Source organism: Cibotium barometz, chromosome 37, assembly GCF_041138505.1.
Source record: "Cibotium barometz isolate CiBa-2024 chromosome 37, ASM4113850v1, whole genome shotgun sequence".
Classification (NCBI taxonomy): domain Eukaryota; kingdom Viridiplantae; phylum Streptophyta; class Polypodiopsida; order Cyatheales; family Cibotiaceae; genus Cibotium; species Cibotium barometz.
The window spans coordinates 3,336,197-3,360,776 of NC_141082.1; the positions used below are offsets into that span (position 1 = coordinate 3,336,197).

A 24,580-nucleotide genomic window follows, 5' to 3' on the forward strand; every position below is an offset into this window, starting at 1 on the left:
GAGGATTCTTACAGTCAGATGAGAAGGAACGGAACTTCAAAGAACCGTTGTTTTTTCTACCATCACACAGGACATGCCAAGAAGGATTGTACCAAATTGCAGGCGGAAAAGAGCAAACAACCAGCCTCTACAGTGGCTACCGCCACAGCTGTACCACCCCCTCCACCACTAATGTTGTTCAGCTTTTGCCCGCTTTGAATGCAGTACCTGCAGTGGTATTCGATGATCAATAGGAGGGCGGAGTTGAAGAGCGTCAGAAAGGTCTTATCAGAGCTTATGGCACAACGAAGGGGTAACAGTTTGTTGTTCTCTTCGACATGGGCAGTTCAAAAGATGCCATCTCTCTGCAGTTGGCAACCAAGATGCAACGTGCCCTTGTGCCGTATCATTTGGACGTGGACGGGTTCACTCCCGGCCTACGTACTCACATTTCTCAGAAAGCTCAATAGTTTGCCTTCACAATTCAGAAGGCCCAACTTCATTGTCTCGCCCCTTCTCGGGTGCGACATGATCCTTGGGATTCAGTGGTTCTGCCAGTATGCGCCCATTACTAATTGGAGGCAGGACACCTTCACAATCATCGAAGGTTTGCCTGAGCCTACTATCATTCGTGGGGATCGGAGTATTCAAGGTATTCCACTTATTTCCCATCTTCAAGCCAGTAGAGCTATCAGAAAGGGAGCTGAGTGTGCGATGATCTATGTCCGCTAACGGCAAATAGCAACATCCACCGTGACTCCATTAGAACCCCAGATGACCGGCCTCCTCCAGCAATTTCAAGACATCGTGTTGAGGGATGATCTTCCACCAAGACCCCCATCCTCTCGTCCTAAAGACCATCGTATCGAATTGGTACCTGGAGCTGAGCCACCTAGTAAGTTTCTATATCGTCTTTCCAAGGCGTTGGAAGTTGAGTTGGAGACGCAACTCACACAGTTGCTGAGGCCTTCTTCCTCTCCATTTGCCGCACCTATCTTGTTTGTGCAAAAGAAAGATAAGATCGCACGTCTCTGTGTGGATTACCGAGCCTTGAACAAGTTGACAATCAAGAAAAAGTTCCGCGTGCCAAGGATAGAGTACATCCTTGAAAGGCTTAACGGTGCTCAGTACTTTACAAAGATCGACCTCAAAAGTGGCTATCATCAAGTCAGGATTTTCAAGGCCAATATTCCAAAGACCACCTTCCGAACAAAACGAGGGCATTATGAGTTTGTGGTCATGCCTTTTGGTTTGACCAATGCACCGGCGACATTCAACAAGATGATGTCACGAGTCTTCGCCGTACTCATCAATATATGTCTGTTCATTTTTTTGGATAACATTCTTATCTTTTATGCCACTACAAAGCAGCACATGAAGGATGTGCAGAAGGTCTTGCAGCTTCTGCGAGACAATGAACTCTACATTAATGCAAAGAAGAGCATATTTGGAGTTCAAGAAGTCCAATACCTAGGCTATGTGATCGGTTCTGATGCCATTCACCTTGCCTGAAAAGATAAAGGCAATCCTCAATTGGGACGTTCCAAAGACAGCCCAAGAGATACGTTCCTTTGTGGGCTTGAGCCAAGCATATAGTGTCACATGCACTCTACACTCGGTGCATGGTGACAAGATGGCTCATCATCAGAAGTGCAACAGTTGTACAGTTTTAGAACCCAACAGGATGATAATTGTCGTACGCCGTGACCCCATTGTACATCCTCAGTCCAGGATAAGTCAGGCACGAGCTACGTAGGTCATTCCTCAGCCTTAGCGGGTCAGTCAGTCAATCAAGTCCCTCAACCCACTTGGAGAGAATCATTCATGCATGTAGAGTCAGTAGAAGCCTTAGGGTTTGCATCAGAAAGCACTCTGCATCCTGCATAATATGCATGCATATGCCTGTGCATCATTTAGAACATCCCAGAAGTCTTAGGGAATTTACTAGGATTTATCTAGTATTTTTCCCATATTTAATAGTATTTATTTAGCATTATTTGCATTATTCGGCATTTATAAATATAAACTTTATTAAATGACCAACCTCCAGTTAGTATAAATAGGCTTGCATAGAGCTTAGTTTCTCATTCAGTCTTCATTGTGCTAAGAGCTCTCCTCCTCAGCCCTAGGAGTATCCTTGCCTTCAGCCCTAGACTAATCCAGCCCTTGGAGCTCATAAGCTTGCTTCTCCAGCCCTTGAGAACCCTTGCTTCATACAGCCCTAGGCGCCTGCTATCAGCCTCCAACCAGCCTGTTTTCAGCACCAAAGCAGCCCTGATTCAATCCCTTACAGTCGCAGATTCAGCCTACAGCTCTACCTCAGATCCACGCCAGAAATCAGCCTGCAGTACCCTGCGTTTTTCTGTCCAGCAGCAGAGGACTTCGGCGTTTCTGTCCAGCAGCCTCAGTACCCTGCAGTTTCTGTCCAGCAGCCCCGAAACTGCTGCGTTTCAGTCCATCAGCACCCCTACAGGCCTGCGTTTCTGTCCACAGCAGTTTCCAGCCCTGAAGCAACAGTTTCCAGCAGTTTCCAGCCCTGAATCTGCAGTTTGCATCAGTGTCCAGCCTTCTGTGCATCATCCATACATGCAGCAGTCATCTGGTGAAGGTAACACAGCATTCATAAGTGTTTTCAGCATTCTAACATAGTGTAGAACAGTCCACCTTCTTCTTCTCTCAGCCTCAGGTGTGCAGCCCTTCCTCATGCCCTTGGGAAGAGTGCATAGGCTCGAGATCAAGTCATCGAGGTGTTTCTACAGCAGTGTACAGATCAGCCACTCTCCGATCCTCCGAGATCTTGCGTTTGGCTTATCTACAGTCCACAGTCATTCTCTCTAAAGAAATAAAGCAAATGCTATCTCGTTATCGGGATAGGGGGCCCTTCAGTGGGTAATTCGAGACCCAATCTCGTGTACAGTTCTCATCTATCTCCGTATCCTAGCGTGGGGGCATCCTTGGATGGTTAGATTGCGTTCCGGCACGACCACCGACTTCAGCATCATGTCTACAGGAGAGAGTACTCATCAGCCGGAAGACGTCTCTCCCGAAGGAGACCTCGTTCTTCCACCTACAGCAGACACCATAGCTCTTCTTAGAGCACAGAACCAGCTACTCATGGAGCGTCTCCAACTCTTGGAGGCAGCAGCAGCACGTCCTTCTACACCTCCAACAGCATTTGACTACATCTCCCTCTTCTTTCAGATGGAACAACAAAGGAGAGAGGACGAGGCCCGAAGGAAAAGAGAAAAAGAAGAAAGACGGGACTATGAGGAAGCCCAACGCAGGATCGACGAAGACCGGCGTCAGGCTGAACTCGCCGCTCGGGAACACCAACGTGAGCTTGATCGAGGACGTATGTTACTCGAACACCAACGGGAAAAGGAGGCCATACACTTGAGGTATCAACAGCTCTCCTCAGTCTCCCCAATCATAGGTGTCACTAGCCAGCAGCCCGCAGCAGCATCAACCACCATCATTCGCAGTCAACCAAATTTCAGTAAGTATGATGGTAAGTGTGATCATTCATCAGTTAATCAATTTGTTCATCAGTTTAATGCTCATTTTCCATTAGCTAGGATCACAGACCCACAAGACAAAGTCCACTTAGCGGCTCCCCATCTCACTGGTGAGGCAGTCACTTGGTGGCAACATTGGTCTAGTATTCATACAGACCAGGCCACAGGTGTCACAGCCTTTGACTGGGACATCTTTGTCCATGACCTGAACACCAGATTTCTCCCGCCCCAGTACATGACCGGTCTGAAAGACGAGTTCTATGGACTCAGACAGAACGGATCCCCAGTGCTTCAGTTTTCCGGTAAGGTTATTACTTTAGCACATCAGTTAGGGTTATCTGAGCACGCTAAGATGGAGCAATTCATTCGTGGATTGGACTCTAACATTCGGTTCACAGTTCGTAACTTTGAACCAAGTACATATGACCGGGCTCTGACTCTCGCTCAGAATGAAGAAATGAAGATGAACGGAGACAAGCCCAAGCAATCATCTCAGTCCAGTACCAAACCCCAACAGGGGAAGGGTAATTCGTCTTCTAAAGACACTAAGACAGACAGCAGTCCTAGCTCTAGTTCAGGGGGTAAGGAATCCAAGCCTAAGAAGACCCTCGAGGAAAAGGCTCAAGCAGGCATCACTGGAGGCTATCTTCCTCCAGAGGAGCAAAGACAGTATCAGTCAGAAAACAGATGTTTTTTCTGTCATACTATTGGGCATGGTAAGAAGGATTGTCCAAAAAGACAAGCGGAGCAAGCCTCCAAAGAGTCTTCTGCCACAGTTGCCGCAGTATCCCTCGCTCCTCCGACCTGCCTGCTACCACCAATGCGGTTCAGATCTTACCTTCTATGCATTCCGTGCCATCCGTGGTACTTGATGCTATGCAGGAGGGTGAGGCAACAACCACACAGAAAAGCCTGATCCGAGCTTATGGCTCTGCCAAGGACCGACAGTTCATAATCCTTTTTCACATGGGCAGTTCTGAGGACGCCATCTCTCCCCAGTTGGCTACCAACATGAGCTGTACCTTAGTGCCCTATCATTTGGAGGTAGACGGGTTTACACCTGGTCTCCGCACCCACATCTCTCAGAAGGCACAACAGTTTTCTTTTCAAGTTCAAAAGGCCTCATTCCAGCGAGATTTCATTGTCTCTCCTCTTTTGGGATGTGACATGATCTTAGGAATCCAGTGGTTTCGTCAGTATGAACCTATTCCCAATTGGGGGCAGGACACCTTTATTATCTCTAAAGATTTTCCTGAGCCTGTCATGATTCGGGGGGATAGGAGCATTCTTGGCGTTCCTATGATTTCTCATCTCCAGGCCCGACAAGCTATATGCAAGGGAGCAGAAGGAGCATTAATTTATGCTCAGACAGCTTCTATCTCATCAATAACCGCTGTCTCATCATCTTCATTCCCTCAATTAGCAGATCTCCTTTCTCATTCAGACATTTTTAAGGATGATCTTCTACCCAGTATCCCACAGTTAGCAGAACCTCCTAGCAAGTTTCCCTCTTGTCTTTCCAAGACTTTCAAGGGCAAGCTATACCACAGTCAGTTCTCCAACATTTGAAACATGTTCCTTATGGACACATTTTCACAGTCACCACAGACCACCAAGCACTTAAGTGGCTCCCGACGATGCCAAGTGCCCAGTGGAGTGCTCAGCACACTAGACAGGGTCAGCTCTTCCACCAGGTTGGAGGAATGATCAAGTACATCCCTGGTCAACATAACCCAATAGCAGATGTTCTTAGTAGAAAGACCAGCATCCCGACCAGTCAGGAGTCTACCATTCTCAACATTTCTGGAAAAGACTTAGAAGATCAGTATGTCGATTCCGCAGAGTTTGGTACTCAACCCAGTTTGGCCCTCAATTTTGAGCCTGGCCATCATTCAGTTCACAGACAGGCATGTACGTTTAGACGAGATATCCACTTCAAAGAAGGGAATTGGGTCTATTTGCGTATCATGAAGCAGAGATTAAAACAAGTGGGCAAACGTTGTCCCAAGCTTTCATTCCGTAGTTTTGGCCCTTTTCCAATAGTTAAGAAGATAAGTGATGTCTCAATGAAGTTAAAGTTGCCTACCAGTTGGACAATGCATGATGTTTTCCATGTTTCTTGGCTAAAACCATATGTTGGTCCAGAAGTGTTTGATGTTTCAGATGAACAGCAGCCAGACGTGGTAGACGAGACAGAAGTGATTGAGCCTAAGCAGATCCTTCTTCATCGATGGAAGCATGGTTCCGGTCGACGGATTCGTCAGTTCTATACGAAATTCCGAGATCGAGGCACCCACAAAGCCGTATGGCTCAACGAGGAGTTCTTCCAGGAGTACCCCAAGTTATTGGTGGACTACTTGGAAGCCATGAACCTGCCGCCAAGCTAATCAGGAGGGAATGTCACATGCACTCTGCACTCAGTGCATGGTGACAAGATGGCTCATCATCAGAAGTGCAACAGTTGTACAGTTTTAGAACCCAATAGGATGATAATTGTCGTACGCCGTGACCCCATTGTACATCCTCACTCCAGGATAAGTCAGGCAGCACACGAGCTACGTAGGTCATTCCTCAGCCTTAGTGGGTCAGTCAGTCAGTCAAGTCCCTTAACCCACTTGGAGAGAATCATTCATGCATGTAGAGTCAGTAGAAGCCTTAGGGTTTGCATCAGAAAGCACTCTGCATCCTGCATAATATGCATGCATAAGCCTGTGCATCATTTAGAACATCCCAGAAGTCTTAGGTAATTTACTAGGATTTATCTGGTATTTTTTCCATATTTAACAGTATTTATTTAGCATTATTTGCATTATTGGGCATTTATAAATATAAACTTTATTAAATGACCAACCTCCAGTTAGTATAAATAGGCTTGCATAGAGCTTAGTTTCTCATTCAGTCTTCATTGTGCTAAGAGCTCTCCTCCTCAGCCCTAGGAGTATCCTTGCCTTCAGCCCTAGACTAATCCAGCCCTTGGAGCTCATAAGCTTGCTTCTCCAGCCCTTGAGAACCCTTGCTTCATACAGCCCTAGGCGCCTGCTATCAGCCTCCAACCAGCCTGTTTTCAGCACCAAAGCAGCCCTGATTCAATCCCTTACAGTCACAGATTCAGCCTACAGCTCTACCTCAGATCCACGCCAGAAATCAGCCTGCAGTACCCTGCGTTTTTCTGTCCAGCAGCAGAGGACTTCGGCGTTTCTGTCCAGCAGCCTCAGTACCCTGCAGTTTCTGTCCAGCAGCCCCGAAACTGCTGCGTTTCAGTCCATCAGCACCCCTACAGGCCTGCGTTTCTGTCCACAGCAGTTCCAGCCCTAAAGCAACAGTTTCCAGCAGTTTCCAGCCCTGAATCTGCAGTTTGCATCAGTGTCCAGCCTTCTGTGCATCATCCATACATGCAACAATCATCTGGTGAAGGTAACACAGCATTCATAAGTGTTTTCAGCATTCTAACATAGTGTAGAACAGTCCACCTTCTTCTTCTCTCAGCCTCAGGTGTGCAGCCCTTCCTCATGCCCTTGGGAAGAGTGCATAGGCTCGAGATCAAGTCATCGAGGTGTTTCTACAGCAGTGTACAGATCAGCCACTCTCCGATCCTCCGAGATCTTGCGTTTGGCTTATCTACAGTCCACAGTCATTCTCTCTAAAGAAATAAAGCAAATACTATCTCGTTATCGGGATAGGGGGTCCTTCAGTGGGTAATTCGGACCCAATCTGGTGTACAGTTCTCATCTATCTCTCTCTCATCTCGTTAAAGTTTGAAGTATTGAAATGGATTGGTAAACTCACGAAACTCAGGATACAGAAGACGGTGTGAGCATTTGTGTGACAGGATCTTCCAATACAAAGACTTCCGCTGCATATCACATATAGCTCCCATATGGATCGGTTTTCTAACCTTGCCGCGCCACTGACAAATTTGCTCAAGGGTGTGAAGACCAGAAGACAGAAAGTTTCAATTACAGGTAAGGCTCTACAGGCTTTCTTTGCTTTGCAAAAAGGCAACTTCTGAAGCCCCAGTTCTCAAGCTTTCATCATGGGATGACCCTTTTGAGGTAATCACCGATGCTAGTAATCTTGCCAAAGGAGCAGTTTTACAACAAGAAGGCAAACCAGTAGCATATTACAACAAGAAGTTAAATGATGCAGAAAAAAATTATTTTGTATAAGACAGAATTACTAGGAGTTATCACAACCTTGAAGCAGTGGAAACCATTCCTTTATGAAATGGAATTTACTCTGAAGACAAATCACCAAGGGTTGAAGTGGTTGCAAACTATGCCACGTGCCCAGTGGAGCGATAGACAGCACCAATGGAGTCAGTTGTTCCAATAGTTTGGAGGAATGATTGAGTATGTACCGGATAAGACGAACCCCGTAGTAGACGCTCTGAGTCACAAAGGTAGTATTCAGGCAATCCAAGAGTCCAATGTGTTAGAGATACACGGAAAAGATTTAGACAGTATGAAGACACAATATGTGGATTGTCCAGAATTTGGACTCCTTACAGTATGGCCCTTTATACAAAACCGGGTCATTACACCATTCACGACGGTTGACTCTTTTACAAGGGTCGACTATGTGTTCTTAGGAAGAAAAGACCGGCACTCCTCCATGATGCCCATGATTCACTGATTGGTGGTCATCGTGGGATCAACAGTACCTTGGAGAAGTTAGAAAGATTGTTTTATTGGCTGAAGATGCGCAAGGATGTGTACAACTATGTTTCTCAATGTCCTATATGTCAAAAAGTGAAAGTACCTCATACCAAACAGGCAGGCTTCATCCATTGCCCATTCCTGAGGGTCCGTTTCACGACATTTTGATGCATTTTGTTGGACCCCTTTTCGCATCTACTGGATGTCGGGACTCGGAATACTCAATGTATGATGGTGGTTGACAAGTTCAATAGATTTTGTATGCTTATACCATGCAAACAGATAGCCACATCAAAAGATATAGCCCGGCTCTTTCTCTGACATTGGTATCCAGTTTGTGGTTTGCCACGGACGATTACTTCAGATCGAGACCCAAAGTTTACATCTCACTTCTGGCGAGCTCTGTTCGACAACTTTGGTACCAAATTGCAATTGTCCAGTGCATTCCATCCCCAAACCGATGGCCAAACTGAGATTTACAATTAGTTGGCTTTTGATGTGCTTAAAGCCTACCGCCATGATCAGCAATCGAAGTGAGAGCTTCATCTCCCACTGGTACAGGCGATTCACAGTGACACTCACTCATCCAGCGTTGGCAGAACTCCGTACGAGGCAGCCTTTGGTTGAAGATTTTCATCTCTTCTCACAAGGATGATCTCTCCTTCCTTGGAAGCCAACAAGACGACAAAAACTTTTTCAGCCATCATTGAATCCGTCAAAGAGCATCTTACCAAAGCTCAAGAGGCTTACACCAAACAGGCAAACAAGTCATGGAGAGACGTCAATTTCAAAGAAGGTGAATAGGTTTATTTAAGGATCATGAAGCAAAGACTCACGCAAGTGAGCAAGCGCTGTCCAAAGTTGTCATTCAGAAGTTTTGGTCCTTTTCCCATCATAAAGAAGATGAGCAACGTTGCCATGCAACTCAGATTGCCAGACAGTTGGACGATGCACAATGTCCTCCACGTCTCTTGGTTAAAGCCTTATATCGGACCTTCATTGCAGAATGTTCCAGAAGAGTAGCACCCAGAAATGGTTGATGAAGCAGAAGTGATAGAGCCTGAGCAAATCCTTCTACATCGCTGGAAGTATGGTTTTGGACAACGTCTTCGCCAATTTTATACCAGGTTCAAAGATCGAGGGACCCATGAAGTCGTTTGGCTAGATGAAGATTTCTTCCTCGAGTATCCAGTGTCCACAGTTATTGGCGGACTATCTCGAAGCTATGAACCTGCCTTCAAGCTAAGCAAGAGGGAATGTCATGTGCACCCATTCACTGTGGTACACGATGACAAACTGGCTCATCAACAGTGCAAGATTCATGTACATAAGTAGTACCTTTTAGGTTTATTTGACGTATGCCATGACCCCTTTGTGAGCCCAGTCCGAGACATGTCAGGCAGCACGAGCTACGTAGGTCAGTCTCCCAGCGTGTTAGGTCAGTCCTCTTAACCCACTGTGGAGAATTCAACACGCATTCATCGATCAGGAGCATGTAGAGGTTAGCCCTAGCAGTAGTTGCATTAGGAGCATATAGTTGCATCACGTGTAAAAGAGGGCCAGCCCTAAGGCCAGCCCCAAGGCAACCCCAAGGCAGCCCAAGTGTTGGCTAGCCTTGTAAGGGGCACTTAAGCCCCTAACCTTGCTCACAAGACTTAGTCAGCAACCCTACATGGGCTTGGGGACCCAGTCGACCAGCAACTCGACCCGACCAGCTCCAGCAGCTGACCAGGTACACCAGCAGCCCGACTAGAAATAGCACCAACTGACAGCCAACTGGGCATCTAGGGCATTTAATGCCATTTTGCAGCAATCGTGAATGTCCTACAGACCGACAGCCTCTTCAGGTAGCCGACCAGCTCCCAAAGGGCATATAAAAAGGCAAGAGCAAATTCAGTCCCACATATTCAGTCATAAAATCAAAGTTCAGCATCAGCAGTCAAGCATGTATGCTTAGGCCTGTGCCTGTGCATACTTTCAACCTACTTGTGCTCTCAGCCCAAGGCATAGATGCTCAGCCTCTTCAAGAGTTTGCAGCACACCTTCCCTCAGTCCTCGGGCCGGTGTATTACTGGCCCAGCGTTTGGTCGCTTTGTCCTTTGCGTTTGGCGGTCATTCAGTCAGTTTATCCGCTCAATCTTGTGGACATAGTTCAGCTTGTTACAGTAAGAAGAAATAAAGCAAATACTCCTGCTTGCAGGGAGGGCCCTTCACTGGGTAATTGACCCCATCTAGTGTTGACTCTGCTACATCTATTTTCAATTTCATGTATGCTGTTTTAAAAGATTGTTAAACTCACTAAACTCGGGTTTAAAGAAAAGGCGCCGTTAGTCCTACCTCAACGCATGCTACGACAGTGGTGGTTCTTCTCTGGACAATATGTCCCAAGTCCTCGATGCTCATAGCGCGACACACAGCACACGTACCAATAGACAATATGAAACGGAACACAACACAAGTGACAAGATTGCAAGAGGAACAAGAAGCTAGACGACACTTGCACTACTCCAAACACGGTTACATGTCCTTCACTATACTGTGCACACTTGGCAAAGGTCATAGTGAAGAGGACGACAAGCAGCTCAAGGTGATGGCAAGTGACTCTAGCCCAAGGCTAAGGCTACAATGTAGTAACAAGGATATAGCATGAAGGCGAAGGCTGAAGGACGATCGATGATGACAGAGGGATGAAGGATGTCCTTCAGGATGAGTTCAAGGACCATATAAGCAATCCGACAAGACGTGTTGAAGGCGGTGGAGTCAGTGGCATCTCCTGTCTTTGGTAGATGCCCCGAGGAGGCAGCGTTTGGTAGAATCTCCCATCTCTGCAAGATGCTCGTCCGTTGGAATGCCAATCGTTGTCTCCAATGCCGGTGCATGCACCGCTCTCTGTGTCCATTGTGATGTGCCTCCACTTCTGGATGGTCCACCGAATGCTCTAAATGGTACCTCTAGGTTGACCCACTGTGGCGGTGTGACGCTGTTACGATGGTCCATCCAGTGTTGGCACCCTTGGTGGCTACAGTCTCTCAAAAAATCAACCCCTGTGGACCTTAACAAGGATAACTTGAAGTACTCGAGCCTTTTATAACACAAGGCACTATAAACACATAAAAACTGACATACATGACGAACACTTTTTACATGTCTTTTTCAGAGGGCGACCTGGGCAGAGGACCCATGACACTCGCACATAAAAATTGGGAATGGAAGTTTAGAAACTTTCGAAGCTGGTGAAGTGTGAGGATTATGTTGTTAATCCTGCATATTGTGTACTAATTACTACTTAAGTAATTAACTTAGAACAAGAACCTTCAGAAGAACACTTGAGACAAGATTGAATTGACTTGTTGTTATTAAACTGAGTACAACAGGTCTCTTATATAGGAGATGAAGAGACACATTTGTTGGGGTAAAGGCGTTATGCCCACCCTTATAGTGTGTACAAGCCCATAAGTTATAGTACATAGTACACTTAGTACTTTTAATGTACTAAGTGCACTATGTGTACTAGTGCAATATACATGTGTGATAGGGGAGTCACACACTCATGCTTTTCATGAGTTGACTTATCCCCACAACTCTCTCTCTCTCTCTCTCTCCCTTGCTTCTCTGTGTATGTCTCCCATGAATGAACTCTAACCCTAATTGCTGGTTTTCTCCCCATCAACTGGTATCAGAGCCGGTGCCCTTTGAATCTCTCTGCTGTGCTGGTGCCCATTTTGAATCACTTGTCTTAAGCAGTGCTGCTCTCCCAGGCGCAGGTGGAGAAGAAGGCGAATGGTGGCTCATGCAGGTCAGTCAACGCAGCAGCAGCCAGCGCACCAACAAAGTGCTACTAGGCGAAGGCAGCAGGTCAGTTCCCACAGACGGCGCCAGAAGAGGTAGCGATTCACCATAGCGAGCGAAGGCAGCAGCCAGCGGTTGGGCGTCAAGCGTGGAGGCGAGCGAGTGACGAAAGGCGTATAGTGGCGATTTGATCGGCTGGCGCAGCTTCTGGGCGAGAGGGTAGGCGGGGCTGGCAGGATCATCGGCGTACGTGAAGACGTGCTCGTTTTCACCACGCTAATTAGCACGTCTTCACGCAGAAGCACGACGGCAGCAGCACTCCATCAGTGTCAGGCGCCACCCGACTCAGGCGTGTCAGGCGCCACACGCTAATCGTGTAGCGTGGCTGAGGCAACGAGCGAAGCGCCAGCGCTAGGCGGACAGCCATTTTCTGCGTTTCTCATACGAAGGCGTGTCAGGCGCTGTTCATCCTCTCTGTGGCGCTGCTACTCGGTGAAGAGGCCAGAAGCGAAGCTGGTATCTCTTGAAGCCCTTCAGCAGAGTTGAAACCAGCCGTCCTCCCTACCTACACAGCTGCAGGATCATCAGCATCTGCATCAAGAAAGCACCAGCATTAGAAGCATGAGTGTGTGACTCCCCTATCACACATGTATATTGCACTAGTACACATAGTGCACTTAGTACATTAAAAGTACTAAGTGTACTATGTACTATAACTTATGGGCTTGTACACACTATAAGGGTGGGCATAACGCCTTTACCCCAACAACATTTGAAGAGGCATGTCCTTTGATGAAAGGACATGACCTTAGACGAAAGGGTACAACTTTTAGGCTAAGGGATGTGTCCAGTCGATGTAGAGGCACAACCATTCACTAAGGGATACAACCATTCGTCGAAGAGATGTGGCTATTCGATGAAGAGGTACATCCTTTGACGAAGAGTCGTAACCAGTCGAGGGTAGGGGTTCCCTTTGGCTGGTAACTCTTTGTATCTGCAATAGTAATCAGCAATGAAGAGAGAATCTGATACATAAACACGTCACAATCGTGACATTCCCTCCCATTTAAAATAAAATCCAGGGGTAGTTGTTGAGACTCTGGAAGAAGGGAAATGATTACCAAACTGAATATTAACTGCATCTGCAACTTGTCTCATCTTTACTGAAAGCATGAGAATCATATCTGGAACTCTTTTGTTAACATCATTGGTAACTTCGAGCTTTGTCCAAGAAAAGATTGAATCTTCATCTGCCTTTAGAGAAACCATAAGCAAACTGTCTTGAATCTCCAATATGAAGGATTGTGTCACCAAACTTTGCATTTGGTTAGTGACCATCATTTGGAAATCTGAAAGGGATTCCATTGGCTTGTCTGTAACACGGATGTCTTCAAGGGTTGTCGTAGATGAAGAAGAGGTATTGTTTAAAGGCTCTTTCATCTGCAAAGATAGTGCATCGAGACTAGGACAAGTATTGACCAAAGAGGCAGTGACTGAAGTCATACTGCAAGAGGCTGTATGAGAATTATTCTTTGTACCATTCAAGGTAAGAACTGGAGCCTTTAGACTTGAAGAATCTTCATTCACCATTGCAATTGCATCGGTTATTGTGTAAGAGACAAAGACTTCATTCTGCAGGAGCGGTGACAAGGCTTTTGTTTTTGCCTGGACCACAGCCAAAGAAGTTGTGTGCATTTGGGATGCCACACATGAACCAGAACCTCTTGAATCGTCAGCTTTATCAGCGGGTATCAAGGCTTCCAGAGTAGGAGGAGCATGGCATGGCTCGCAAGGGGGAACTTGTCCAGCGTTGCGGCATTCACGACCGAGTACTCGACTAGGGTCGCAAATATGTGCCACTATGTGAGCCCACTTCGAAGAGATTGATGACTCTTCAAGGGGAGATCTTCTGAAAGCTTCATATTGCTGCTTTGGCTTCTGCTGATAGTGATTCAAAGATGGATCTTTCTCATAACTGTTGTAATGTTGAGAATGTTTGCGACGAGCATGCAGAGGCTCGAACGAAGTTATTTCATGTCTGGTGGTCTCCACAGAACTGTGCTGAGGACAAGAAACCTGTTGTGGGTGTTGTACGCCGAGAAGTTGCTTGTCGGGAGCTTGAGGAGGCTTTGGCTCACCATGGATCAAGTGTGACGAAAAAGTAGCCAGAGAAGGCTTCAAGAGTAGTTGAAATGCCTTCATTTCATGCCCGAGAAGGAAAATCGGTGAAGAAAATGAGGATTTGAGGCCACTTTCAACACTTTATGCTTGTTGTAATTTCTGGTCAGCAACAAAATTCTGCACTGCAGGGTTTGGTGGAAGCCTTACATGCCAAGAAAGTCATTGCCAAGACAAGAGGGGCATACATGAAGAGGGCTGCATCCGGGGGGTTGGGGGTGCCGGTTCACATTAGCGTACGCCCGTTGGTTTTTTTTTTTTTTTAAGATTGGGCTGATCGCTGGCCGTGGGGTACTCCTTTGTTTTTTTTTTTTTAATAATCGCTGGCCGTGGCTTCACGTCGGGTTCTCCCATTCTTTTTTTCTTCTTCTTTTTGTATGTGCTGGTCGGCGGCGTTGGGCTTCCTTGCGCTGGCGGGTTTCCTTGCGTGCGCTAGCGCTAGTTGCCGTTGGGTGGCTGCTTTACGTGGCTGGTGGAAGCCACGTATATTAAAAGGCTTAATGTAAGCCTTAAGTTATAAGGCTTTTGGTGTCGTTTTTTTTTTTTTTTATATGAAACGTCACGTTTTTAAAAGAAAACGTGAAGACGAAAGGTGGCGACCCTGCGTGGAGAGAATGCAGCCCGAAAAGATGCGATGAGGGCCTCCAGTAGAGCACAGCATACTACAAGCACTTTGATGTGAGTTGCTGCTTCTCTGATTCTCTGCTTCCCATCGTTTTTTTTTTTTTGGATAGAAAATTGGAAAAATGCTTAATCAAGCAAAATTGGCAAAATTGGGTAGAATTAAATGGGGCATTCTCTCCTGCTCTTCCATTCAACACTTGCTACACCCAATTTTAGGGTTTGGACGGGCTGATGTTAGGGTTAGGGTTTCGACTGATTTTAGGGTTACCTCATACTCGTAAGAGTAGGTTCCATCTTTCTTCTGCTTCCATACAACGCCGGGTAGGGGAGTAGAGCGGAGAGGGTGAGAGGCTCACAACCGTAGGCCCGGGAAAAAATTTTGCTCTGATACCACTGTGAGGATTATGTTGTTAATCCTCCATATTGTGTACTAATTACTACTTAAGTAATTAACTTAGAACAAGAACCTTCAGGAGAACACTTGAGACAAGATTGAATTGACTTGTTGTTATTAAACTGAGTACAATAGGTCTCTTATATAGGAGATGAAGAGACACATTTGAAGAGGCATGTCCTTTGATGAAAGGACATGACCTTAGACGAAAGGGTACAACTTTTAGGCTAAGGGATGTGTCCTGTCGATGTAGAGGCACAACCATTCACTAAGGGATACAACCATTCGTCGAAGAGATGTGGCTATTCGATGAAGAGGTACATCCTTTGACGAAGAGTCGTAACCAGTCGAGGGTAGGGGTTCCCTTTGGCTGGTAACTCTTTGTATCTGCAATAGTAATCAGCAATGAAGAGAGAATCTGATACATAAACACGTCACAATCGTGACATGAAGTGTCAATGAAGATGTCATTTATGACGGCGTTGTCAGTCTAAAATCTGAAAGGTGTTTTGGGTCTGTGTACATATGGTGTGCGTGGTTTACGAATAAACTTTGCCCTGAATGCCCGGGCAAATGTATAGAGCGGGTGGTTTTGCAGTGAGCTGGTATGCGTGTCGTTTTTTTTGGGAGCAGGTGCTTGAGATTTGGAAGTTTTTTATTGCAACAGTATGGTGTGCGGGTGGTTGCTAAATGCAGGGCACCGACTGGAATGGTCGTGTTTGGTAATTATGATGCTGATGATTACGAGCTTGTGGGCAGCTCTAGCATTGTTTTGTAAGGTCGTGGGCGCAGCGTGATGACCCGAAGCATAAGGAAAGCAAGGTAATGAGAAGATGAATGTGGCCATCCTTGAGGCTTTGAGGCTTTAAAAAAATAAATAATATATATACTAAGTGGCCAGCTTGTAAAATAGCCACATGGAGACTTGGTGCGCTGCCAGCTTGACCATCTCGAAAGTTGGGAACAGTGAGCTGGCCGCTTTGAAGCGTGGAGTCGGGTGACTTGTAGTGGAAGTTGCCGCCTTGTGGCTGAATACTGGACTGCAGAGGCTGGTACTAGAGGCAGCTGGAGTGGTCGATGGGCAAGATACAAGGGGTTGTTGCCGTGTGAGAGAGAAGCTCAAAAGATTGTGCAGAGGCTCGGTGGTTGGCGAAGCTGCTGGTCACGACACACAGAGAGTGAGAGCTGCTGAGTTGAGGGCTAGCTGGTGGGGCGCCCTCTGAAGAGAGAGTGGTTGGTTTTTGTGTGGGCGACGACTGCAAGCAGAGAGTGGATGCTGACCAGAGAGAGAGCCTTGGTTTTTTGTGTGTGTTGGCTGCAGTAGAGGTGCTGATGTGTGGGCTGGAGACAGTGGGGCTCGCCTACGACACTTGGCAGGCAGCAGCAGACAGAGAGTAGCCGGGCTACAGAGGAAGTGAAGAAGGGTTGCTGGTGGGGCGCCCTCTGGAGAGTGCAGAGACCGGGAGACAGAGGCTTGGTCGTCAGACGCAAGGTTGTAATTCCCGAGGTGGTGTGGCCGTGGTGGAATTCCCTTGGCAGTAAATCCTGGCCAGAGTCCTGGTTTTTGGTGTAATTGCTGAGTTTGTTACAGTGTGGATGGTGTTGTGTATGTTTTTGCTGGATGATCAACTGTCTATCGTGGTTTTGAGCTGTCTTTATGGCGTGGGTGGGTGGTGAACCGTGAGAAAGTGTTCCAGCCGGTGGCTGGTGGTGCCCCCGTTCGTGTTGTTTTTCCAAGTTTGGGAGGTGAAGGGCTATAGAGGCAGAGGTTCTTTTTTCTTTTTTTCACCTCACATTCTTCTAGTGCCCCCACTGAGGATAGCTCAAGGATTTCTCTTACGAGGGTGTATGCCCCAGAGTGAGAGATTGAAGGAAGGTGTTTCCAGGTTTTTTCTTGGGATTTGAAGTGAAGCTTGGGGATTAAAATGATGTCGTTTCCGGAGTTTTTTGGTGGTCCTAATGAAGATGTGGCAGATTTTCTGGAAAGGATGGAGGTTGCATGCATAAGCAATCACATCAATGAGCCAGCACAGGTATTGCGGTTGCTAAATATCTGCTTGAAGGGGGATGCAAGGATTTGGTCCAAAACTTTTGAAGAGTCGTTAAAGGATGCTGAGCCACGCATTCCAATGACCGAGGATGGATTGAGGACTGCACTTTTGAACAGGTTCAAGAAGGTTGAGGATCCAGATAAAGTTTGGCATGAAGTGCAGGGATTGACACAAGGCGAATTGGAGCCAATTGATGATTATGTGAAGAAATTCTCTTTGCTGTGGGAGACTTTGTGCAGGGCTTTGAGAGAGGATCAGGTACCTCCGGACATGATGAAGAAGGATCGTTTTATTGCAGGATTGAAGGGAGGCATTCGCTGGAAGGTGGAGTTAAAGAAGCTCAGGTCTTATGAAGATGCGGTGGAGATTGCTAAATCAAAGGATTGGAAATTGCAACGGATGAACCAGCTGGAGATGGTTCCAGTGTGGCAGTGAGGCCTGAAATGAGAAGGGTAAAAGCGGTACCGATGAGAACCGTGCTAGAAAGAGTGCAACCGACAGAAGTTCGGGTGAATAATGCCATACCACACGGGACAAAGGTAGCACCCACAGCTGTTACAGCTTCTGATGAAGGGCTTAAACAGGACATGAGGCAAATGGTGGATTGTATGAAGAATCTGAGTTTGCAAATGATGGGAAACACAGGTGGTTGACGTAGCCGAGGCAGAGGATATAACCAAGAAGGAGTTGAAGGTCAGACAAGCTATGGAAGTGGCCGTGGTTTTGGCAGGGGTAGACGGTTCATTCCTACATGTTGGAATTGTGGTGAATTGGATCATCTAAGTACAGACTGTGATAAGCCTCAGCGAATGGGGGGTGATATGTATCCCTTATCCTCTCAGATTCCCAATAGGGCACATGATTATGGAATTGAAATTAAAGGTGAAGCAGGGACCAGTGGGTTGACAAATGAGGAGAAGGGTAAAACTAAGGTGATAGATGTGGTCACCCTTGAGAAGACGAAGGAGACAAAAGCTGATGTAATGCCTTTGGAGAAACGGATGCCACAGGAAAGGGAAAGCAGGGATGCTCCAGGGCCCAGCAAGAAGAAAGGTAAAGTGAAGGAAGGAGGGGATGCAAAGGTCAAGCAGAAGAGGAAGTCTCGTAGGAAGTTTCAGGTGACTGATTTTCCACTGGGGGTTGGGCAGGATAGCTACAATCTACAGGAGAACATGGCTGGAAGGAAAGCTAATATTACTTTTGGGCAATTGATAGAGTTAGCTCCCAAATTGAAACGTCAGTGGAAAACACTTGTGAATCCGAGAGAGAAGGAGCCTGCCAAAGGGATAGTGACTGTTCTATCTGTTCAGGAGTTGCCTGATATATGTCCTGTGGTGAATGTTTGGTACAAAGGGAAGAATCTGGGAGAAGCATACATAGATGGTGGTGCACAAATTTGTGTAATCAAACTAGCAGCTGTGGAGAGGCTTGGTCTTAATTTTATTGAAGCGTCTGGTTTCCATATTCGGTTGGCCAATTATCAAAAGGTCAAATGCTTAGGTATGATTAAAGAGTTAGAACTGCAGGCTTTTGATGTAAAGGTGCTTGTGGATTGTCATGTCATGCCAGCAGGAATGGGTGCATTCCCCATCATTTTGGGAAGACCATGGCTGAGAGCGGTGAAGGCTGTTCAAGATTGGAGGAAAGGGGTCATTACTCTGTATGACAGGAGAGGGGATAAAAAGCAGTTTAATATGGATAATTAGAAGCCTGTTCATGACGAAGAGGAGAGTGAAGCTGATTTGAGTGTTGATGATACAACCAGTAGCACCACTACTAGTGAGGGAACAGAAGACACTTCATCCAGTGAGGAGGATGCAGACATGGATGCCCTGGTTATTGATGAGGAAGTGCTTGGTGATGAGGTTGCTCAACAAGAAGAGGCCATACAAGAAGAATGCGAGGAGGTACAAGTGAATCATGAGCAAAGGTATGCATGTGATGTGAAAGATTATGCTTTTGAGTCTTTGGATAGTGAACCTGTGTGGAATGAGTGGGATATAGAAAGTCTGCAGGATGATGAACCAGAGTTGGAGTTGGATGATCAGATGTGCCTTAATGTTAAGAAAGCTACAAGTAGAATTGATGCTATAAAGGAGGAGCAACACCAGAAGACTATGAATGATGCTGATGCTATGGATGAGACTATGGATGCTATAATAGATGAATTTCTTATTGACCTTGATGAAGATGAGCATACAGGAACTGAGGTGGATGCTTTGGCAATGGTGCCTTTTGAAGGGGAGTTTGTTTTGCCTGTAGTGGTTGGCTTTGATGATGATGCTTCTTATGCTGATGGACAAAAAAGTGGATGTGCACAGCAGGTTTTTCTTGATGAAGCTTTTCATCAGTTTTTACTCTCAGCAAGAGTTGCTTCACTGGTTCTCCGATATTGGTGTTGATCACATCAATGATTTTGGGATTGAGATGAGGCAGGATGGTATTTATGTCAGGAGCTTTGTTTCCAGAAGTTCTTATGTTGTGATGTGGGAAGTGGGATGGCAAACTATGCCTGTGGAAGATGACAGTGTTTCTTTGATCACCTGGAATAGAGATGTGTTGGTTACATTGTATGATGCTCAAAGGATTGACGGAGGGAAACGTGGTCATATGCTTTTTACTGCTGATCATAAATGATTCGGCGCTAGGGGTTGGGCAAAGTATGTCAGGCTAAAATCTGAAAGGTGTTTTGGGTCTGTGTACATATGGTGTGCGTGGTTTACGAATAAACTTTGCCCTGAATGCCCTGGCAAATGTATAGAGCGGGTGGTTTTGCAATGAGCTGGTATGCGTGTCGTTTTTTTTGGGAGCAGGTGCTTGAGATTTGGAAGTTTTTTATTGCAACAGTATGGTGTGCGGGTGGTTGCTAGATGCAGGGCACAGACTGGAATGGTCGTGTTTGGTAATTATGATGCTGATGATTACAAGCTTGTGGACAGCTCTAGCATTGTTTTGGAAGGTCGTGGGCGCGGCGTGATGACCCAAAGCATAAGGAAAGCAAGGTAATGAGAGGATGAATGTGGCCATCCTTGAGGCTTTGAGGCTTTAAAAAAATAAATAATATATATACTAAGTGGCCAGCTTGTAAAATAGCCACATGGAGACTTGGTGCGCTGCCAGCTTGACCATCTCGAAAGTTGGGAACAGTGAGGTGGCCGCTTTGAAGCGTGGAGTCGGGTGACTTGTAGTGGAAGTTGCCGCCTTGTGGCTGAATACTGGACTGCAGAGGCTGGTACTAGAGGCAGCTGGAGTGGTCGATGGGCCAGATACAAGGGGTTGCTGCCGTGTAAGAGAGAAGCTGAAAAGATTGTGCAGAGGCTCGGTGGTTGGCGAAGCTGCTGGTCACGACACACAGAGAGTGAGAGCTGCTGAGTTGAGGGTTAGCTGGTGGGGCGCCCTCTGAAGAGAGAGTGGCTGGTTTTTGTGTGGGCGACGACTGCAGGCAGAGAGTGGATGCTGACCAGAGAGAGAGCCTTGGTTTTTTGTGTGTGTTGGCTGCAGTAGAGGTGCTGATGTGTGGGCTGGAGACGGTGGGGCTTGCCTACGACACTTGGCAGGTAGCAACAGACAGAGGAAGTGAAGAAGGGTTGCTGGTGGGGCGCCCTCTGGAGAGTGCAGAGACCGGGAGACAGAGGCTTGGTCGTCAGACGCAAGGTTGTAATTCCCGAGGTGGTGTGGCCGTGGTGGAATTCCCTTGGCAGTAAATCCTGGCCAGAGTCCTGGTTTTTGGTGTAATTGCTGAGTTTGTTACAGTGTGGATGGTATTGTGTATGTTTTTGCTGGATGATCAACTGTCTATCGTGGTTTTGAGCTGTCTTTATGGCATGGGTGGGTGGTGAACCGTGAGAAAGTGTTCCACCCGGTGGCTGGTGGTGCCCCCGTTCGTGTTGTTTTTCCAAGTTTGGGAGGTGAAGGGCTATAGAGACACAGGTTCTTTTTTCTTTTTTTCACCTCACAGCGTCACCAAGCAATTAATGCTTGGCCAGTCATTTTAGGCCCGGTGGCTAGGACAAAGGACCCGAAACGTCTTCAATGTATCGAAGGAGGCTTCTATTTGGAAAAGTCCCAAATTTCAGAATTTGTGGAGGCTTCAATTAGGCAATTTTCACCCTAACTTTGAAAAACCCAAAAATTATATTGTTGCACAGACTTCAATTGTGGGCTAATTGTTGTAATTTCAAGAAAGCCCTAATTTTTTAAGAGTGCAAGAACGTCAATTAGATGTTTTTTACCTGATTCTAAGAAGCACCAAATTGGTGTTGAAAACTGATGGTGGCGAGCAAGTACTACTGGCAGGTAAAGTCGTGCTTTGGAGGCAGGTTGAGACTGCTTGAAGAAGACAGAAGCTTCAAACACGGCAGTTACATAGGAGCATAGCAAGCGACATGGCGGAGATGGGCCGGCGCTGCAGCAGATGCACACCAGTGACACTCACCATGTATACTGATCGCTTATTTTTCTTTGGTCGTTGTTGCAGCCTTTCGCTATTGGAAAGATGATCGTTTTTGCTTCAGAGATGAACAATCAATGGAGTTTGATCATGGAGTATCTTCAAAAATGTTGCTTGCCCACCAACCTAAACATTTCCCAGTATGAAAGGGGTCTAGTGGACTCCAAGACGTCTAAATATTTGGAAAGTACAAGCTTTGGGAATGGGGGATTATCCTGGAATACAAAGAATCACACTCCTAAAATCTACGAGGGTTAATTTTTGGACAACCCTGAAAGGAAATTCTGTCGTTCGTGTCATTACGTCCGTAAGCTAGGCAAACGGGGGGACTTGGTGAAGCAACTTTGACAAAATGTCTACAAACTGAGATAATTTTAGAGATGAAGTTTATGGGGGAGAACCATCTCTTAGATTGGGACATGTGGCAAAAAAGTGCATCAAAGTGAGACATCAACTCTCCACTTGTCATTACAGCCTTCACTTTCCATTTTTACTCATGGGAGCCACATATCTATAAATTGGAGCCCTCTCTCCATTCAAGAGGCTCTCTCGTGTTGCATGCTCTCTTCTACCATGTTGGCTGCTCACCTTCTTGTCTACATCACTCTATGGAGAGTCTACACTACGTCACTCCCCTCTACAAAAGCCAATGTACCCCTTGTACCAGCCCTTGTACTTGTAACGGCTGCACCAGCCCATGTACCTACTGTACCGGTCGCACCAGCCCCTCTACTTGTTGAACCAATCGCTATACCTGTTGTACTAGTCATTGTACCGGCTGCACCAGCCCATGTACCTGCCGTACCAGCCTACACCAGCTGTACCGGCTGCAGTGAAGATTGTACCACTTGTACCCACCCATATGGTTCTATTATGGTAGAGATAGAGAGGTATATTGGCTTCTACATACATACTTTATATGTTCATGGATTCTTGGGCATGAGATGGACAAACCTATTGTACATTTGTTATGGTTATTATGTACATGGATAATCCAGCAAGAACCCTTGTTATGGGTAAGCCCTCGGAGCTTGCATAGGTTTCAAATACTACTTGGTAATAAAATTATCCAAGGGGGCATTTGGGGGGAAGGGGGGGGGGAGTTCAGCCCATTCTAGCTTGTATGCTAGTATGCGGTGTCAGTTGTGCACATCTCTCTTTTACAGTGTTGGGGATTTAGTGGCATATGTTTAAGGTTGTGGCAAATTTCAGTGTTTAATTGCATTAATGGTCAGCGCATAGCTCTTAGACTAACAAGCTTCCCGGACACTGTAAAAAGTTCAACTCCAAGTGAGTTACAAAACTGTGCGAGGCTTCACACTGATTTACTAACCTACCCCTGCCTACCCTGATGACAACTGGTCCCTGGACTAGGGCTCACTGCACATCTCTAACCTATATGGTAACTCAAGTCCATGACTTATGGTACAAATATGTCCACCACAGAAGCACGAGTCAATTTGAGCAAACATTTGTAGGTTTTATGTGGCACGCTGCTTGGGGACATGACTTGAATTCTACATAATTCCTGGAGATTGTGAGCCCAAAAACTGCAGCCAACATGTACAATGGCACGTAGACTACTTACGTGATGGAATGAAAAAGAACAGCTGGCAAATAGACAAAAAAGTAAAGCTATCTAGGAGAAAAGTGGCATGAAGTGAGGTTTGGAATGGCAAACCTCTAGACCCTTAAAACGGCCTGAGCGTGACTGTTCTGACAGCTTGTGCAACACTTTGTCTTTTAAAACTAGCTGGATTCGTTATACAAACAGTCATGGCGTTCCCCAAGCAGGGCAGCCTACCAAAGGTATATTAGCCATCCCGTAATGAGATTTTTTTAAAACCCAAAACAAACCAAAAAAATAAAAAAAGGGCGCTCTTGTGGTGTATTGTAGCAGACAGCAAACTTTACTTAAGAAGTTCGACGCATCGAGCAGCTGAGCTACAAAGAATTAGCAGAGCCGGGCTCCCTTTCTCCTTGTTGGACGCACTGCCCTCTCCTCTGCAGAGGATGTCCACCCACGGCTCCCCGAACATCCTCTTGACATGCGCACATAGATTCTTGGAGTCTCGCTCTCTTTCCTGCTGTAACTGCACGAAACTGTCCTCTGCCACACAACGTCCACAGTAGTTTAGGCAGAGAGCGTGTCACAGAAGAAGGAGAAGGAGAAGAAGCAGCGTCAGAAAACTCACCTGGAAGAAGAGGGCTGTGCTCCAGCTGAGAGAGAGAGGATCCAAGGGCCGAATCGAACACCCCAGTTAGCCACCTCGCTTGGTAACTCGGAGTTTCCCATTGCACTCCACTCCTCCCCCAAGCATTCGAGTTTGCTATGATAGCACTCGGTGCGTTCAACTGCTTCTGCTGCTGCTCCTTCTTCTTCTTCTCCTTCTTCTTGATGTAAGCTCTTGGAAGCTTTCGGTCCTCCGCAGCCACCATGTTCAAACTTGGCTAGGTCTTATTTTCTTAACCTTTTCTGTACCCCCATGTTTTGTGTGTGTAGCATTCTTCAGCATGTGCCAGTCTTCCTTAGTGTTTTCGAATAAAATAGCATATTCGTGAGCATTTTTTGATGTCCAAAGGACTTCAGCACATTTTCTCTTAATAGAAAATCAAGGTGTATCTACCATTTTTGGAAGGAAGACACCTCTATGAAATCTATGTGTTTCCTCTCTCATTAATCTGGTTTCTATGTCTTTCTCCGTCTCGTGCAAGGTTGCAAAACGATCACAAACTTGTATATGCCTACATCTCTCTTCGTCTCCCTCTCTCAATCTCTTTCTCATGTTCAACCTCTCTCCTTCTCTACAGGGCAATTGTTCATGTCAAAGAACCTTCTTGCTGCCCAATTGCAGAGGATAGTCACAAACCACTTATCTTGGATCATGGAAGTCCCATTAGTCCCATTAGAAGAGGCAAAAGAGTCCAAGAGGTGTGTCAATCCC

General features: G+C 46.4%; 1 protein-coding gene across 3 annotated transcripts in view; it reads right to left on the minus strand.

Annotated features, from left to right (window-relative positions):
* LOC147616847 (uncharacterized) overlaps positions 1 to 24,136 on the minus strand; it is a 119,607-nt gene extending 95,471 nt beyond the window's left edge. For all 3 annotated transcript variants that reach the window (XM_086776487.1, XM_086776488.1, XM_086776486.1), the window contains exons 1-2: positions 23,831 to 24,136; positions 23,550 to 23,745 (exon numbers count right to left, since the gene is read on the minus strand). In XM_086776487.1, coding sequence (XP_086632613.1) covers positions 23,550 to 23,745; positions 23,831 to 24,074 — 440 coding nt within the window. In that variant the 5' untranslated portion in view covers positions 24,075 to 24,136. The remainder of the gene's footprint in view (positions 1 to 23,549; positions 23,746 to 23,830) is intronic.
* Between the last annotated feature and the right edge of the window lie 444 nt (positions 24,137 to 24,580).